General features: G+C 43.0%; 1 protein-coding gene across 3 annotated transcripts in view; it reads left to right on the forward strand.

Moving 5' to 3' along the window:
* TEC (tec protein tyrosine kinase) overlaps positions 1-18,573 on the forward strand; it is a 550,450-nt gene that overhangs the window by 103,932 nt on the left and 427,945 nt on the right. For 2 of the 3 annotated variants that reach the window (XM_085642140.1, XM_085642141.1), the window contains one exon: positions 9,330-9,382. The exons of the other annotated variant lie outside the window; for it this stretch is intronic. In XM_085642140.1, coding sequence (XP_085498266.1) covers positions 9,342-9,382 — 41 coding nt within the window. In that variant the 5' untranslated portion in view covers positions 9,330-9,341. The remainder of the gene's footprint in view (positions 1-9,329; positions 9,383-18,573) is intronic. 3 annotated transcript variants of the gene reach the window in all.

Raw genomic sequence — 18,573 nt, forward strand, 5'->3', positions numbered from 1 at the left:
AGTCTATGAAGATGTCTGATAGTAGGAAACATTATTCATCGTGCCTATGGCTTCATCATATTGTTGCGTACAGCTCTTGGGCATGGAGATATGGAGAGCATTGTCCCCCAGAAGAAAACTACAAAGAAAGCTGTTGATTATGCTAAAAAAGTGGGGAATTCAGTATGGAAAAATCTGCAGTGTGCATGTTCTGTACGGACGGGACACAGAAACCATCTTAATGATTGTGATGTAGGCAAGAATAGGAGAGAGGGCCAATGCTGTGGATACCTTTGCATAGATTCTACCAGGGGGAGAGTATTGCATGCCCACCTTCACAATGATGAGGAAGCTATGTGGACCCCTAGTATATAAAGCCTTCCGTTACAATCTTAAATTCCAGGGACCGCAATATGTGCCTGTGAGAAGTCTGATCACAAATAAGATTGACATGGACAAGTAGACCTACATTCTGGATAATCTTTCAAAATGTGTCAGCATTTGTATTAAATGCAGGTCAGACACTTGTGGGTGCCCTACCTAGATATGGAGGTCCTCCGCATACGTGCCCAGAGAAAATCCTGCATAGGCCTGTCAGTTCGCAAGAGACTAGAGAAGAGCTCAATATCCAGAGTGAATAGCAAGGGGAAAGAGGGCAGCCTTGTCGGGTCCCTCTATCAGTAGAAAATGAGTGAAACAAAACGTCGTTAACCTGCACTTGCGCTGTCAAGTGAGCATCACTATATTCCCAGAGAAAACCCAGCAGAGCCCTTTCGTTACGTTAAGCTCAATCCTAGATGGGCCTACAGAGGGTCCCTTCACTGATAGCACTGGAATATTATTCCAATGTAGATTGTGACTCAACTTCTGGTAAAGTTTATGCCTGTGTGCTGAGAATGCGTACTGTGGAACTTTCCTTCACTGGGCTCAGTAAAACCCAAGCAAAGGAAATCCTACATGCAAAAGGAATATGTGAGCATATCCATCCAGGTAAGAGGTGGTTGCCTCTCACTCGCACCATCCTCCCTTGAGATGGTTGCCCAAACAGTGCCTAAAACCAGCCTTTTTGTTGGAATTTGTTGGGACGGGAATGTCCCCTGCATGGTTTATAGGCGTATTCATGAGTACCCTGATTGCCCAATCTCAAGTGAAACTGATGTCCTGACTTATTTTTAGCTTTGATGTGAGGCTGATCTACTATAGGCTTGGAGAAGTAGGCATGTTCTTGACAATTTTAGTAGAGGTTTAGGACCTATCCTGAGACCTGGGGGGGTGCATCAACTGTGCCCTCATAGTATATGTGGACTACTGTCTTTCTCCTAGCTGTATTATGTAAAGTGGTGATGGTAGCCTACTATGTTTTGTGATTGGCAGTGTGAGCAGACCTTTATTTCTGTGTCAGTGAGAGTGAGGTCTGTTGACCACTCTCATGTAAATGCCCACTTTCATGGAAAACCCAGAACCTAGCACTGATTTCCTGTTTACAGGGTGAGTTCATGTGTATGTATAGTGAATGCATGTCACATGTATGGTAGTAGGACTGTGTGTATTAGTCTGAATATTGAGGCCAATGTAATCCATTTTGGATACCCAGGGTTGTAGCATGGCACAAGATGGAACTTGAGCATATCCTCCTCAGACCGTGGAAGCATATTGCCTGCATTCCTGTAGCTGGAGGGTAGAGATCCAGACACTGAAGTTTGGAGAATGGAGACATGACTATGTTTAGAAATTCCATGAAGCCTTTGTTTGGAAGGGGCTGTTGATTAGTTCTCCTGAACACTGCTTTTTTGTAGATGGTTGAGTGAGGAGTGGGACTGCAGTTTCTCTTGTTAAAGGCGAGGAAGTTTCTAGGCCAGGCCTTCACTTCTGTCATCTTAATACTCCATCAGGGAGACTGATCACAATCCGGTGCAGAGATCTTATGCTTCATTGTACCTTTGCTGTGAGAAATCCTGCTTGGTGTCAGCCCCAGTACTACCTGCTGTTACGGGTATCACTTTATTAAATTGTTGTGTCTGGAGAGCAGCCTGAGAATGACATTTTAAAGGGAACCAACCCAAACCAGCTCTGAAGCACAAAAGAATGAATTCACAAGTCATGTCTGGAATTGAGAGTAAAAGTGGGATCCAGACCTCCCCGCTTTGTTCTATTCCCAAGTTATTTTTGTACAAGGAAAGGAGTGATCCACAAGGAACTTGAAGTGCTCCCCTGTAACCAAGGGTGTGTCTGTTTGACGGTCAGCCTCCAGAATTGAAGGTACATCAGCCTGAAATCTGCACTTTCTGCTGGTAGAGCTGAGGATCTGCCTGAAGAGTCTAGAAGGCTGTCTGCTTGGTGCCTTGCCCTACAAGAAGAGATACTGTCCAGGAGGAGCGGCCAAGTGTGCCCAGATGAAGCTGGCAATCCCAAGAGAGTGACCCTTACTGTGAAGGGATCCACTCGCCTCTCTACAGGTAATGAGAACATGTAAATAAGACTGTACCAGAGCATGTCATTCTATGTCGCCCAGCAGCCTGGAAATCAAATCAGTGCCGAAGTGTGAAGCCCCAAACCGGCCCAGAGGCTGCAACTGCCCTCACACACAACAAAGAATACTTGGCCTGAAAGCCACAGCTTGCACAAGCTGAAGTGGTGGAATGCACCCTGCATGGAGGGCCACCCTGCCGCAGGTGATTGATGCTGTGCTTTCTACTCCCATCCCAAAAACTGCCCTGGGAGCCATGTCATTAATAGAGGCCACTGCCCGAAACTTCACTTATGAAAACCGAACTAAACGCTTGTGTAACCTGCATTTGTGGCACCGTCCAATCGGAGTGAACAAACTTAGGTAAACCACAGGGGTTAGCTTTCACACAGGGACAGAGTTGTGTGGGTGAACCTGACGCTCCTCCCTGAGACTAAGAAACGATAAGAGACGTTGGGCTAGATGTGCAAAGCATTTTTGGGCTCGCAAAAACTTGATTCGCAGAATCGGGAAATTTGCGACAGCAAAAATACTTTTTGGGATGTACACAGCCCAAATTGCGAATCAGTAACTTGACACTATCACTCACCATAATCTTTACATGTTCTTCCTCACTGAGACCTGGTTTAATGACTCCTCTCATACTTTGTTTGATCTTCTGGTACCCACTGACTACTCTAGCCTCAGAAATGACAGAACAGACAAAATTGGGGGCGGTGTCGCGATCATCTTCAGAAACTCCCTTCAAATTAAACTCAGACTCAGCTGCCAACAAGCTTGCCACCTTTCTCTCAGCCAATGATCTCTTCCAACATTGCTCGGAAACTACACACTCTAAGGGCTCAATTCTGGACCTTGTTATATCCAAAGTAGACTGCTTACTATTGCCCCCCCCCCCCCCCCCCATTCATGTAGACTGGTCTGACCACTTCCTCATTCCCTTCCGTTTTCACCTATCGCACGTTATAACTCTCGGCCAACCTAAAAGAGCTACTACCTGGTTCCGCAATACTAAAAACATTGATCTTGACACTCTTTGTGATTCTGCTATTCAGTCACTTCCTAGACTAGACCCTAACGTGGATGTCAACGATCTCACCTCTCAGTGCCTCTCAGTCCTAGCAGTCGAAATCGAAAATTTCGCTCCTCCAAAGCAAAAGGAAAAGACCCACTCCCTCAGCACCTTGGTTCAATAAAGCTCTCTATGATGAAAGGAAGAACCTTAGAATCTTGGAGAAACATTGGAGAAAATCTCCATCCACCTCCAATCTCTCTCTTTTACGTTCAGCAAGGTCCAAATACCACAACCACATCTTCCATGAAAAAGCATCACATTTCAGATCCCTCCTTGCCAAAAACAGACCCCAAAAACTTTTTGACCTCATCAAAAACCCAAACTGCTCTCCCCTAACCATTAAGCCTGAGGTTCCACAAAGAAAGCAGCAGATTTTGCTATATTCTTTGATGAAAAGGTCAAAGCACTGGTGGATCAGGTCGCCCACCCCACCCCCATTGAGGAGCGGAAATCCTTAGTCACTTGGTAGAACTTTGACGTCCTCTCGGAAGATGACCTCCTCAAATGCATCCTGGAAACTAAACCCTCCAACCATTCCTCTGACCCCATCCCTAGTGTCATCGCCATCGATTTCTACACCCATATTCTCTCGTACTGGACCAGGCTAGTTAATCTCTTCTTCAGTCAAGACTCCCTCCCTCTTGCCCTCAAATCAGGACAGGTTACCACTCTTCTAAAAAAATAAAAAAAACCTCCGCTGATGTGACGACCTCAACAACTTACGCCCTATCACCAACCTCCCTTTTCTTTCGAAAATCACCGAAAAATGTTTTGCGAAATAACTTTCCCTACATATTATGGACAATAATCTTCTCGACGTTTTCCAGTCTGGCTTCATCCAAAATTGCAGCACTGAAACAGCCCTGCTGCAAGTGATTGATGACGCGCTGCATATACTTGACTCTAGAGAATCGTGTCCTCTGATTCTTCTAGACCTCTCTACAGCCTTTCACACTGTTAATCATAACACCCTCCTCAACACTCTTCAACAGAGAATGGGATTGGATGGCACAGTGCTTAAATGGTTTGCCTCATTCCTCTCCAGACAGATCCCAAATGATCAAGATAGCAAACAGTCTTTCATCTCCATTGGCTGTAGGTCAAGGCGTCCCTCAAGGTTCTATCCTGGCACCCACTTTGTTTGTTGTAAATCTGGGATCCATTACCATCTTTATACGGATGACACCCAAATCTACCTCAAGGTGTCTTCCGCACACGATCTCTCACTACTCCACTCTTCTCCACTCTTCTCTCAACTCTATTCACAACTGGATGTTAGCTCACCAACTCATTCTAAATCCCGCCAAAACTGAATTCCTCCTCCTTTCTACCTCTCTCTCCCCTCCTCCTGTTCAATCTTGGATGGATCAGCTGAACTTACTCAACAACAAACCCATCATTGTCGACAGCGCTAAATCCCTAGGTGTCATACCTGACAAAAGGGTCAACCTAATCTCCCACATCAACTCTATTGCTAAGAACGCACGTTACCAGTTGTGCCTTCTGTGGGGGATTCGTTGGTTCTTCCTGGAGAAAGACCTTAAAACCTTGGTACAAACGCTGGTTCTCTCTAGACTGGATTATTGCAATTCTCTTCTGACGGGCCTACCCAAATCCCACCTCTCAAATCCATCCTCCATTCAGCAGCTCGCTTCATTTCAGGGTCTAAACAAAGCGACCACTTCACTCCTATCCTGTACTCTCTTCGATGGCTTCCGATCGAGGCAAGATCTATTTACAAAACTGCCTGCATCACACACAAAGCCTTGCACACGTCCTCCCCTCGTTACCTGGCGAATAAATTGAAATTGTCTGGAGGCTCTCGACCTTCTCGCAATGCAGAAAAGCTTCTGCTTTAGCCTCCCTCCTTTAAAAGGGAAAGATCCATGGCGCAATCCTTCTCAGGCAATGCAGTGAGAATCTGGAACTCACTTCCCTCATTGCTCCGTGCCACCTCCTCTACCCGGATCTTCAAAGCTGACCTCCAATCTCTCCTCTTCCAAAGACAATTTTAGAACTAAGACTTTCATTCTCAGGCCTCTCTAGGAAGTTCGCTCATCATTGTAAATTTGTATTTTTTCTTGTACATTCCTCACCCTTGCGTGCTGTGTTGGATTTTGTGTTTGTGTACCCTTCCTTTTAAGTCTCCTATTTGTCTTTGTAATGTTCTATTGTATAACACTTTTCTCTTGTAACGTAACTGATTGAGCCGGATTCTTGTCTACCTTACCATCACCAAGAATCCTCTCAAGTCGCCAGGATCTTTTTATCTGCTAAATAGTGTAGAGGGGAGGAAATTCAATTCTTAGTACCTAATCAACAGAATCAAATCTCAGTTCCGAAGGACCACTGACTCTGAATCTAAATTTTAAGGATTTTATTACAATCAAGAATAACTGCACATGCAAACACCTCAATACAAGGGTAAGAAAATAAATGGGCACTAATACAAAGGAGAGTCTACACAGGAGTCTCATTCGACTCAGAATAAGAAGAAGAATCAATTCCAATAGCATCAGAAATGCGAAAATTAGTCCAATCTCTACATTAGAAGTCATTAGCCTAAAAGGAAAACAGTTAGTCTATCCCTACACTATCTCTAAGGTGACATCCCTACTTAATATTTCCCTCCCAGGCAAGAGAGTAAAAAGGTGTCAGAAGTGAAGACTTCCTTATAAGTACATTCACTTAGTCAGAGCTCGTTCTAAGATGCTCCTTCTAACTCCCCATCTAAACCTCAACTGCTCCACCCTCGGGGCACTGTCCCTAATACAAAATCCCAAAAACCATAGATCATGCCCTTCGGCACACCTCCTCAGCCAGGTCTTCTTCCATTACTTTTCCAGTGAAACTTGTACTTCATCTAACAACGGTAAGCTTGACCTTGGGTCCCAGGCACCTTCTCTGCTGAAAGTATCATCCGTAAATTCCAATGTACTCCCATATTGGCTTCTTGTACCATTCTAACTCCTAAAACAAAAACCTAGTCACTCTAACGAGCTAAATGTCCTTGCACCTGCAACAGAAACATGGGAATGAAAAACTTTTCACTCTCTAAGATTTTCCATCCTCCTGAAACCCAAAGCCTTTATCAAGGGAAATCATTTTTGGCCTACAACATTTAGCTAACATAAGAAATGAACAGGCCTTTCTCTTTAAACGTATATGTGATCAGGCCTTTGCACTGTTAAACACACTCCTAAATCACACTACAAGCATTAGTTTCATTACGCTTTATACGCGAGTAATCAGATTTCACGTGCAACTTTACATAAAAATACATTTGCAGTGATCTACGACATTTCTCTTCATGAAAAACATGGTTACTTTTCAAATCACACCTATGTTAAACAACTCTAATGATACATTTGTACATCACACCTTAATACTACTTTGATCAATATGTGAGTGCGGACTAGCAGTGAATATGATGCACCCCTACAAACTTCAGAATAACATGGCGCTCTATCATAACTGGTCCTATTGTACAGCGCTCTGACACCTTCGGGTAATGTCCGCGCTTTATAAAAATGCACTAAATAAAATAAAGGGGTGTAGTGCCTCATTGTTAGTACGCAACTTTGGTAACCCTGTATTGTGTGTATTTTGAATTGTGCGATATAAAGTTCTGTTGTGAGATTAAAGTACTTTCTTTTTTCAAAAACGATTAGCACTTGACTGTACATTGTTAGTTTGTCTGTTGGTTTTTGTTGAGTTCTAAACTCTTGCCCCATTCAGGAGAATCTTTTGAATGCTCGTCCATGGTACCTTGAGATTCAAGCATGAAAAGGGTTATAGTTTGCCCAGTTAGCAGCGTCTTAATAGGATGGACTCCAGGAGATCCGGGGCAAATGAACACGGATGGGACCCACTAGCCCCTGTCTGTCATTTAGCCCCCAGCAGGCATCTGGCATCACATTTATGTTAGGAATGGAATTCATTGTGTATGTTAGTGTAGTTTGGGTGTTAATATTGCCCAAGAAGCAAGGTTTAAGAATGAACGTCTAATGTGAGGTCGTTTGGGTGTTAATATTGCCCAAGAAGCAAGGTTTAAGAATGAACGTCTAATGTGAGGTCTATATTTGAAAGTTCTATATTAGAGATGTTTATTATTTTGAAAAATGGATTAACATAACATGTATTTGTAAAGCACACATTCAGGTATGGGTATCTTGGTGCTGAATAGCAGATCTTTATTGTTACCCAACTCAATGGTACTCATTTTGTTGAATGAATTTATTTTCCGAAATGTTTGTAAATCGTCAAGCTCCAAAAATCCCATGCATTTGTTTTCCATTTTTATTTCTGCAAAAGAAATAGCACTACATTTAACATACAACATTCCATATAAACAACATACATTTAGCAGCCTAGATACATTTCTTAAAAAATCAGGACGATTAATAGCTTGAGCAATCTTGTTGAGTATTACAAGTTAACTTATTATATTGCATGAATAAGACCCAAGTGTAGCAGAGCGCTGTGCGATGGACACTGCAAAATTCAATAGCAGTAAAATCAAAGAGTGGCTAATTAAATTGTTAGACACTGGACAGGAGAGACACCACTTCTCTGTATCAAACCTTTAGAACATATCCAGCAGGGCTAGACTGGGAATCAAAAGCAGCCCTGGGAAACCTGCTCAAACCAGCCTTGCACCCTTCGTCTCCTCGCACAATCTCCCTCTTTACTTCACTCATCTCTCACTACTCCCTCTGCAATTGCTTGTTCTCCACCTTTTTCCACCCTTACTTGCTTCCTTGTTCTCTTGAAGTCTTCCTGTGCCTGCTGCAATGAACCTTGGGAAGCTAGGAAAAATGACAGAGGCACCAGGAGCAGTCGTGGGCTTTCAAAACCATCCTCGAAGGGCTCCAGTCCATTGAGGAAATGCCAGGTAGAATAAAAGGCCTGTATGGCCCCGACATCAAGAGAAATAAATGTTAGTTCAGTAGGTATTTCTTCGTTAGAAGTAGATTTAGAATCCTCTTGCAAGATTCGAAGGAAGGATGTGTGAAATCCAAGGAGGATCAAGGTCTAGATTGTACTGTGTACTTTTTAAAGTGAAAATTAAGGGGTGTGGCTAACCAAGGTCTAGATGACTACACATTTAAGCCGTTGAGAGACACCCTGTTTCCTTGGTCTCCCGGGAGAGCTTTGAAGCCCAATTAGGAAGCAGAGAGCCAAGGGACATTGTTGTATACCAAAAGAAATAGTCTCAGGTCCATCCCAACTGGATACAGCCTGAGACATCTTCATCCCACCTCGCCTGTCTACACTATGTTGGTACCCGATGAAGCTGTCCCTGAGGTAAATGGTGGGGGCAAAAGGTGCTGCAACAAGTTTTAGAAGAAGGTGCCGTTCTGCTGAAACAGAGGAGAACACACAAAGTGGTCCATGGCATAACTGGAGCTGCAGCCTTTGAACATGGTACCACGGGTGACCTGTATTCTTGGAGCTTTGCAAGGGAAGGCAAGATATTCACCTCGAGTATGTGGACATTATGCTTTTACGATCATGTCTCATCTAGGTGTCACTGCAGGGGATCTCATATGCTGAGAGAAGCCATACTCTTGTGGTGGTTAATTAACCATTGCTTTTTTCACACCACTGGGACACTCTGCTATCAGGGAGCACGCATGAATTCATCCTTCAGTGAACTATAGTGTTTCTAGTGTTGATTCTTTTTACCCCATACATATGCTTCTAATGCATGCTGAAATTCATTAATCTTAATAAACCCATGCCAGCAGAAAAGTCAACTTTAAAATTCAGCCAGTCACAAAACAATAAACCATTTTTGTTTTACAGCTATGTTGATAGATGCAGAAACATTCTCTAAGACTCAAGAATGGAAATTTAAGGTATGGCTTGAAATATTCTAACTTAAAGCACTGGGGGTGAAATGTGTGATATCAACGCCGCGTATTTATACATGTGGAGCAGTACCCTTCAAATTAAAACATCACCAAAGCATTGAATCTTAGTCCCCTTTGCAAATTTATTGCTAACCAATTGAGAAGGCATATGTAAAAAAATTATTTAAGACATTTGTCAAAGCTGTCTCGGCATTATCCCTCTCCTGTCAAGTCCCAATCTACTTTAACTACCCTGTCAAAACCTTTAAAGGCAAGGTCTTTGAGAGAAAACTATCCATAAAAGAGTACAGAAACCTTATCACTGTCCTGGTGTCCTCCTTACATGAGTCAGAAAAGAACAGAGGCTGAGGAGCAGCTGTAGGTACAAGGCATGATACCTTAAGGAACCTTATAGTTACCATATTGTAACAGGATCTCTTTTCTTTCGTATGTATTCTGGCTATCCGGCTGCTTTTCCCTTCATTTCCAGATGTTTCTCCTTTTCCCCTTAGCAAGTAAGGTTAGAGATCATGCTTTTAGAGAATAAGGTTAGAGTTCATGCTGGATTGTTGTTTTGATGTACGTTCTTATTTCATTTAAAAGAAAATGCTGTAAATTTCATGAAAATGCAGCCTTACATTGGCTGCTAAGTATAACTGTTTCCTTTAAAATGCCAAATTTCTACCATTTGATATGCATTTACATGTTGCAAAAGTATTCTGGGAGCTTGCACCTGGGGGGTGAGGAAATATTCTATTCATATGATGCATAACTAGAATTACATATAAGTAACTTGTACTGCAGACACTTATAGCGTTTGGAATGGACATACGCCCCAAATGCTTGCCGGCAAGGGGACATCAGTTAGGAGTAAGTCTGAGCAATGGCGGATCTAATTCAGCAGCTAACGAATGCAGTGAAAGACCCCTATTTATTCACATAGGACCCTAGAAGTAAGACAAATATTGTGAAACATTATCAAACCCTACCATTCCTGCTCCGAACCAGGGGTGTGAAGAAGAACCAGAAGAATAACCTCTGTGACCCGTGGAAGGTGAAAGAGATCTTCGATAAATAAGCATTGTCTGGACATAATATGCAAGCTTCCAGGTAGTCAAATATTGTTCCCTTTGCAGAATGGCTCCCCAAACTTGCCATCTTAAGATTTGAATATAGACCTTTTGATGCATACAAAATCACAACACCAATTTTAAATTCCATCATTGTCTTGTTAAAATCATAAATTAATTTCTTTGCAAACTGCTTCAGTGTCATATTCTCACATACTTCCAACTTGAAACCACATACGCTATGGGACTCCCACTTCTCCCAACACTTCACTCTATGTGGGTATGACTTTGCCAACACAACCCTTCCCCTCAGCAGCTCAAATAGGGCTTTCCTGTTATATTAAGGACAGCTGTGGAGTAGGCCACAACCTTATCCAAATTACTTGCTTTACAGATACATTCTCAGACTCGGATAACTGTAGGGTTTCTTTAAAAAGCCTATTGGCTCGGTTCACCTGTCCATTGTTTTGGGAATGGTTTAATGAACACAATGTGAGAATTACCATGTTCCATTTACAAACTTTTAATTCCAGTGACATGATGAACACTCCATTATCTGTACTATGTGATTGCGGATCCCTTCCCTGAAAAAGACTTGCCTTAGGAAATCAATGATGCTTTGTTCATAAACTTTAATTCAAATCATTTGCTAAATTAGTCTCCAAAGACAATGGTGAATTACATTTTCGTGAAACTGTCTCTTTCTCTCTCTCTTTAATTAGCTTTTAGGAAATGGCGGGTTGGGTAGTGCTCGTCACTTATGAATTCTACTGATCCATAATGATCAACAGCTTAACAAGTCAAATATGGTCCAATACTCCTCTTATGCATCTGAATTATCCTTATTGACCAAGCTATGTGGGTGGACAGCTTTAAGCAATCATGGCCCTCTGGTATAGGGGGAGGTGTGATGAGGATACGCTGAGTCTTTCTTCACAAGATGTTGGCCTTTATCCACCAATGTTAATGTTCTGTTATGTTTTCCCGACATTGTTTTGTGATGTGAATGAATGTGTCCTCATGTAACGCAACTGGTGCTATGTAAAGCGCTCTGATACCAGATACCTTCAGGTCTAGTTCGTGCTATATAAAACTCTGTAAAAAAAAAAAAAAAAAAAATCCGGATAATTATTTATTAACGTACCGTAACTGTATGTGACTTCACATTGTTACATCAGACTATAGGCTTCTTAACTCAATAAGTGATTGTTTAAACAAAAGAATGAGTTTCTCACTTATTCTATTGTTTTGGGACGCAGGGCCTCGTTGTCAGTCAGGATGGTGGCCATAACAGACGTTACCGGCCCCATGGGGATTATGAGATGCACAGTAATACTGCAGCTCGGGTCCATTTTACCAGGAGACTGCACTTGCTGCAAGCAGTTGAGGTCTCCAGGGGACATAGTTGTCAAACGCATACTGGAATCACTGCAGATGCATTCATTCTGCTATGATATTACACTAAACTCCATAATCTGGAGTATTTCTACTCCCAGTATTGGTATTTCTTGGGAGGTGCAGTGGAAGAAATACAGAACATTAAACTGCCTGTGTTTTTTACAGACCCTTCGGTATGCAAATCTTGAGTGCTAGAAAGTACAAGTTAGTTGGAGTCATGCTGACATTTATCCTTTAAGGAAGCATTCCCCCCCTCTCAGGCTAAAGATCCGGCTATGGCAGCGGTAATCTTTGTAGTCTAATAAGGCCAGTTTCTACTGAGTAGTGGTGTGGAATGGCATGTTTACCGCCATATCTGGTTGTGCTTCTGAATGTGGGTCTCACGAAAAGCTCAGTAGTGAGAGCTGATACCTCAATTATTTTTAATAGGATTTTGCTGGGAGGGTGCTTGAAGCGCAACACACTAGTCACACACAACGTTTAGCATTATGTCGGTATCACACGTTTACAGGTAAAGGTGACATGCTTGGAGACTATGATAGAAAGCCTGATCGTGAAAGTGAAACACACCGTTTGAACGTTTATACCCCTCAAAGTGTTGTGTACCTGTTTACTGTAAGGTAAGCATACACATGCGAGATGGCTGCTGTTTCTTTGCACGTTCAATCAATCATGTGTTGTTAAGCGCGACTACTCACCTGTAAGGGTCTCAAGGCGCTGGGGAGGAGCAGGTTCCAGTCCATCAGGAGGGGGGGGGGGTCTGTTAAAGAGCCAAGTTTTGAGGTTTCTCGTAAAGATGGAGAGTGATGTTGACGTTGAGCATATCTTTTCCAATGACCGCACCATATAAACCTTCATTGAGGGGTCATTGAACAGTAATATTAATCCATATTACGTGCTGGTTTACTGTGAAGTTGCGTAACAACCATGGTTGCCTCCCCCACCCCCCCATTACCCCCCACAAAGAGTCAGTTTTATAATGAAGATCACTGGCTACATAAAGTTCATGTAGAACTAAGTAAAGCCTGGAACACCCCATCAGCAGCATAGACCTTCACTCATCTCAGCCTTTCTCTGACACCCAGCTGACCAATCTGGTGCCAATGGAAAAGTGCAATTTCGCCCACATTTTGACATCCGAGATTGCAGGTACCCTGCATACACTTACAGATGCACAGTGCAACATAGTACAGGACCAAAAATAAAACTGAAGTATAAATAACAACCCATGACATAACATGAGGCACTGTAGAGGGAGGGTAATTGAAAAGCACAGTATCAGACCAAGAAAGATAAACTATCAGAAGAGCATATGGGTGCTGATGGTGATACCACACATTTTGTTTTATCATTGAGCTTCATAAATTCATCCCCGAATTACAAAAAGTAATTTAAATGTTTGGATTTCCCTCAGGATATATATATTGTTTTAAATTGAGATAATAGGGAATGAGAGGAGATAGTTTCTAAATGGTAACAATATGTAGTTGAGCGGAATTAATATGTATATATACCTTCAAGGATGGATGAGTGTTCTACGACTGCGAAGACGGAGGCTCAGGGAATGGAGTTAGTTTTAGTAACTCAGCCCAGAGTAGAGCGCGTTGGGCTAGGACTTTGAGGCGTGTTCTGGACACCTAATAGCAAGTTCAAGGTGAGGTTGGAGGATCGTAACTTCTGCTTATAATTTTAGACGTCTGAAGGGGCTCTACCACTGTTTATGGGATTCTAGATCTGATGTATGCACAAGCAGCTCACAAGTAGTTGGTGTAAATTTTACACTGACTTTTTGTGTCCTGCCGGTCACTTTGCGATGCGGCCCATGTGCTAGTCCAGCTTGCAACATGCCCATTCGCAGAGGATCACAGAATGATCTGCCTAATGAATATTAATTGAGCAGGTTCCTAATTTAGATCCCCTTGTGATTGACTGTGCATGCCGTGATGCTGGATTGCAAGAGACTACACTTGCATTCCCAAATGGGAAACATTTTTAAGCAGCCAGTGTGCCCTTTAAAGTCAGAGGCAATGCTTTTCCCAAAAATATTATTATGTCAGTTTGGTTAAACATCAGCAGGGGGCATACAGTGATCCTATGGATCACTGTCTGCTTACCCGAAGGCTGCCAAAAAAGATACCCAAAGGGGAGGCTGTCCGAGTAAGCACTGCTATCTCTTGGCGAACCAGATGCCAGCCCAACTTGGGTGTTCGTATTGCTCTCACAAACCCTTGATACATGCCATTGTGACTCACAGCTTGGCTTCTTTTACGCCCTCTCCTATTTGTGCTTCGGAATCCGGTGCAGAAGCACTTTTGTGAGTTAAATAGACTTTTTTGACTCGCAAAAATGATTTGATAAATGAAAAAAACACTATTGTATGGTTGAAAATCCGGTGGTTTTTCCAATTGAAGTTTTGCAACTACAAAACCGTGTCCTACAGCAGACCTTTCACAAGTCAGTGACCTCAATGGCGCCTCGGCTGGTTAAACTGGAAGACTTCTTGAAACTAAACATGGAGATAGGGATGGTGAACATGAATTGCTCTCAAAATTAGAGGCGTGTAATCCACGTTGGAGCTGGCGTGGCCGCGTGGGTTCTTGAATCTGCATTGTATATATTTATGGTTATTTTATTAGTACATAATCGGTGGGTTGTTTTCTGACTGTAGTGTGCTTTTCAGTAATGTTTATTTTAAGTGACTGTGTCTGAAACAGTAGGTATTGTGATGTGCTTTATGAACGGTTTTAGGTATTTTCGAGCAATAAAATGAAAAGTAATACTTTTAGTGCATCTTCTGGAAACTCATAAAATTATATTTAAAAAAACACACCTGTCCGAAGGGGGAAATGTTCGTGCAGGAAGAGGAAGAAGATGCAAGGGCGGAGGCCAGCCAGGTAGAGTCAAACAACGGTGACAGATCAGGGTGCTCTCTGGGAGTTACTGCCCTGAACTCTGCAGATAAGGAACTTGGACGTTGGGTCAGTTTAAGGTGTCTGGTGACATTACCTAGAAAGCATGGCTCTTTACACCTTGTTCGCCTCACAAAGCGATTATGCCGAATGTTTAGTACTCTGCTGTGCTTTGTGCTGTTCTCGGAGCATTCTTCAGACACTGATGAGAAACATTATAAAAACAAGCATTTGCAATGCAATAGGTCTCGCATTTACGTGAGTTTAAGCTAATGGCATTGTAAATGACAATTCCCTTTTATTTATGTTTTAAAAAACAAAAATAAAAGGCATTGTTATTTGCAATGTCAATAGCTCAATCTCGCGTAAATGCGAGACCTATTTCACAGTGCAAATGATTGTTGTGGTAATGTTAGTGCTTGCGTTTTTGGGTAGCTGTGTTTTCGTCATTTGACATTCATGTGTATTTAGCATGCAATGCTTGTTTTGTTTTACCGTGGATTGTGGGAGCAAGCAAGCAAACATATTTTTGGGTCTCAGAAAGTGCACATTTCGTAGTACTCGCTGGCACTGAAGTGAACTACTTTGTTTGCAGATGTGCTCCGTATGAAAGCGCAGACTGTCATCACTGACAGTGAAGTTAGCCAGTGGTTGAAGAGGGCCAGCCCATTGCTTTATGCTGTAGGCTGTAGTGGGCACAAGAAACATGTGACTGACAATAAAATACCAATCGATGATGAGGGCTGACTAAAAGCAGCTATAGGCAAGTATATTATATATATATAATTGTTTTAAAATCAAAAGGTCTTGGTAAATCCCAGACCTGATAAACACTGACAAAGCCAATAGGTCTTTCCTACAGGAGAGCTATTGACTTTGTCAATTTCTTTTAGCCATGTTGTACAGCAGTGTGGCTGGTGTGCAGCATGGCAAAATGTTAGAAGAAAAGAAAAGTGCCATGACTTGGCCAGCACTGACCGTGAGGGGCAGATATCTGTTTTCATAGTATGGGATTATTCGCTGCCTATACAAAAGAATATATATATATTTTACGTCCAAGCTGAAGTTTACTGTGTTGGTGCTGCATAAAGACATTGCCAAAGTGGCCATGCAGAGCAGGGACAGCAGTGCCATCTTCAACATTGTAGCGTATTGAAAACCGACTTTTGGGAACTTTTCCTCTGGCGGGATAGGGGGAGGCAAGCAATGAAGCAGTGGGGTTGGGTGGTGGACTATGCAAGTGACAGCGAGGTAGGGGCAGAGGAGGACCGAACAAACCACAACGCAGGAGGAGGTTGGGCAGCAGGCTGAGAAGCAATGCGAGTGTAGAAAGGGACGGCTTCCTTGGATTTCATAACCGAGGAGCTGCAAAAACAGGCAATCAGGGGTAACACTGTATTTCCAAAAAGGACTGTGTAAGTATTTAGTTCTGCTTTGTGGCAGAAAGTGCATTCTTTCGTAAAAGATACAAGCATTGGGCTGGACGTTGTAGTTATTGTGCCTGTTTATCGAGGACTGCTGAGCTCTTGATACCCGAGTAGCCTTTGACTGCTTCCCCCACCCTACCATGAGAGTCAGGCTGCAAAGGGCTTGTGTGTCCTTGGCCCAGTTTGCAGAGCCAGAGTAGGACGGGCCCCGGGTCAAGAGTGGAAAACTGCTCCAACCACCACAGATAGGGGGGGGCCTGTTGCTACTTTCAGCCCGCCAAGCCCCACCTTTCACCCAAACCTCCTCAATGGGGTCTGACAGTGGCCGTCATTTCCGGCGTCCCCTCGCGAGCCCTTAACACGCAGAGAGGATTGATCTGACCGGGATTCCATTAGCGTGTGCACGTGGAGGAGGGGCGCGTTCCAGCTTTAAAGCGCTCAGTGCATGCACTTGGCGTCCAAACCTCACCCTTGCAATGAAAGAGTAAACTGGAAGTAATATGTTAAAAGGGCAGGATCCCTGCGAAAGGGAAGGGCTTCGTGTCATGCACTGGAGTTCTTGGCAAATCACAGTGTAGCGTGGCATTCCCACAAAGCATGAGCGAGCCAAAGGGGTAAAAATAAACACTTGCACATTAATGTATATCCACAAATCCTTTTTGGGGAGCCTGGGAAACCAACTCTAGCAACTTGAGGGCGTGTTTTATCGGCGCTGGTTACTAGGGAGAGACAAATATTTTCAACTGCACGATTATTAAAAAGTCCAATTATTGCATGAAATATTTCACGCATTTAATAGAGGATAGGGAATAAAATCAACATGGAACAGTCCTTACAGCAAACACCGATCACAAACGCATCACGTAATCCCTATTCTGACGGTTTTCACCCCAGAATCAAGACACAAGCATTCATAACTGTTCAAGGGGTAACGAGAAGGGGCGGATTCCTGAAATTCTTACACTTGAATGCGACCACAGGAACGTGAAACTTAAAACTACAATAAAACCTACAGCTGTTGGGAGTGACACAAGCCAAGAGCATGCTTCCTGCCCGCACTTAACTCAGCAGGCCAAGAGGAAAGACTCAAATACTGCAGAGGAAGATCGGGAAAAAAAAACAAGCATTGGCCGCGTGGCCGTAACAGGAACACCGCGCGGCCGCGAAATAAAACAAATAAAAAATAAGCATTGACCGCGCGAGCAGCCGCGAGATGCGATGGGGGGGGCGGGAGTGGGGGGGGGAGAAGCGGGAGTTCTGTGCAATTGGTGTGAAATAGCAACAGGGAAGGGGGCGGAGAGGAGGCTATGAGGGAGAGCTACGTAAAGCCATATGGCTGCTTTGCGCGCGTGCACGCCTCGTGCACTGTAGCTCTATGCCAGCGGTAGCACTTTGAAAAATCCATTACAAAATGTCTCTCCGAGCCAGCGCTAGCGCTGGGCTCAGCGAGACCTAATGATCATTCGTTTTCAGATGAAATCCTAAGAAAGCTCGTGGAAACCAGGAATTATGAATAAGGCAGTGTGACACCAGACTGCATGACCTTTTAAATTGCATTCGTTTTATAGCCCCTTCTGTTAATCAGTTCAGAAGCTTTATTCGATTTAGAAACAAATCATAAAAGCACAAAGTTAATCATTTCTAGGGAAAGTAGTTGGAACTTTGCCACAGCATTCTGCACAATTAAGCCTCGTCCATGTCAGTGGTACTTATTTTTTGAAGCAGTGTTTACAGTGTCCTTTAGTGGATTTATAGAACTGTTTGTACTAGGTACAGTCCGATTACCTATTACTAAAATGTATTCTTTGAAAGCACTTGTTTTATCTCAAACTCTAAATAATTTTGTGGCAGCCTGTGTTATACTCCGGGCCACTGGATTTATGTTTGTCATTCTCCAGCTGCTGGATTTTCCGTATTTGTCACATGATCCGTCATATGCTCCCCAATCTGCAGATTGGAGCAAAAAAATGGTTTGTAGCTGAAACAGATCAGATGTTGCTAATAAACGTAGCAAGGTGTGTTCCTGCACACTGGAAAGAAATTCGCAGAGGTCGACTGGTCATTATTGACTAGCCTGTTGCTGTATTTGGGTGTTTAACTGGCACTAATCAGGTGAAATGTTTGTCCAGGCAGTGCAACCACCTGCAACAAGCATAGGCAGATGCAATAGGTTTCCCGAATGTGATTATTAATTATTTTTTTTGTAGGCTTTAGCTGGGTGAGCTGTTGTGCTGTAAAAGTGAAAGAAACACCATAAAAATGCTATGACTTGTTTTCGGCCTTTGTACAATCTATTGGTTTTGCCAGTGTTTATTTAGACATGGTCCGCAGCAGCACTGGCTGTTGTGCAGTATATCTTATAGTTAAAAAAACAGAGCTAGCCCATATTGGAA

The sequence above is a fragment of the Triturus cristatus genome, chromosome 2_2, assembly GCF_964204655.1.
Source record: "Triturus cristatus chromosome 2_2, aTriCri1.1, whole genome shotgun sequence".
NCBI lineage: Eukaryota > Metazoa > Chordata > Amphibia > Caudata > Salamandridae > Triturus > Triturus cristatus.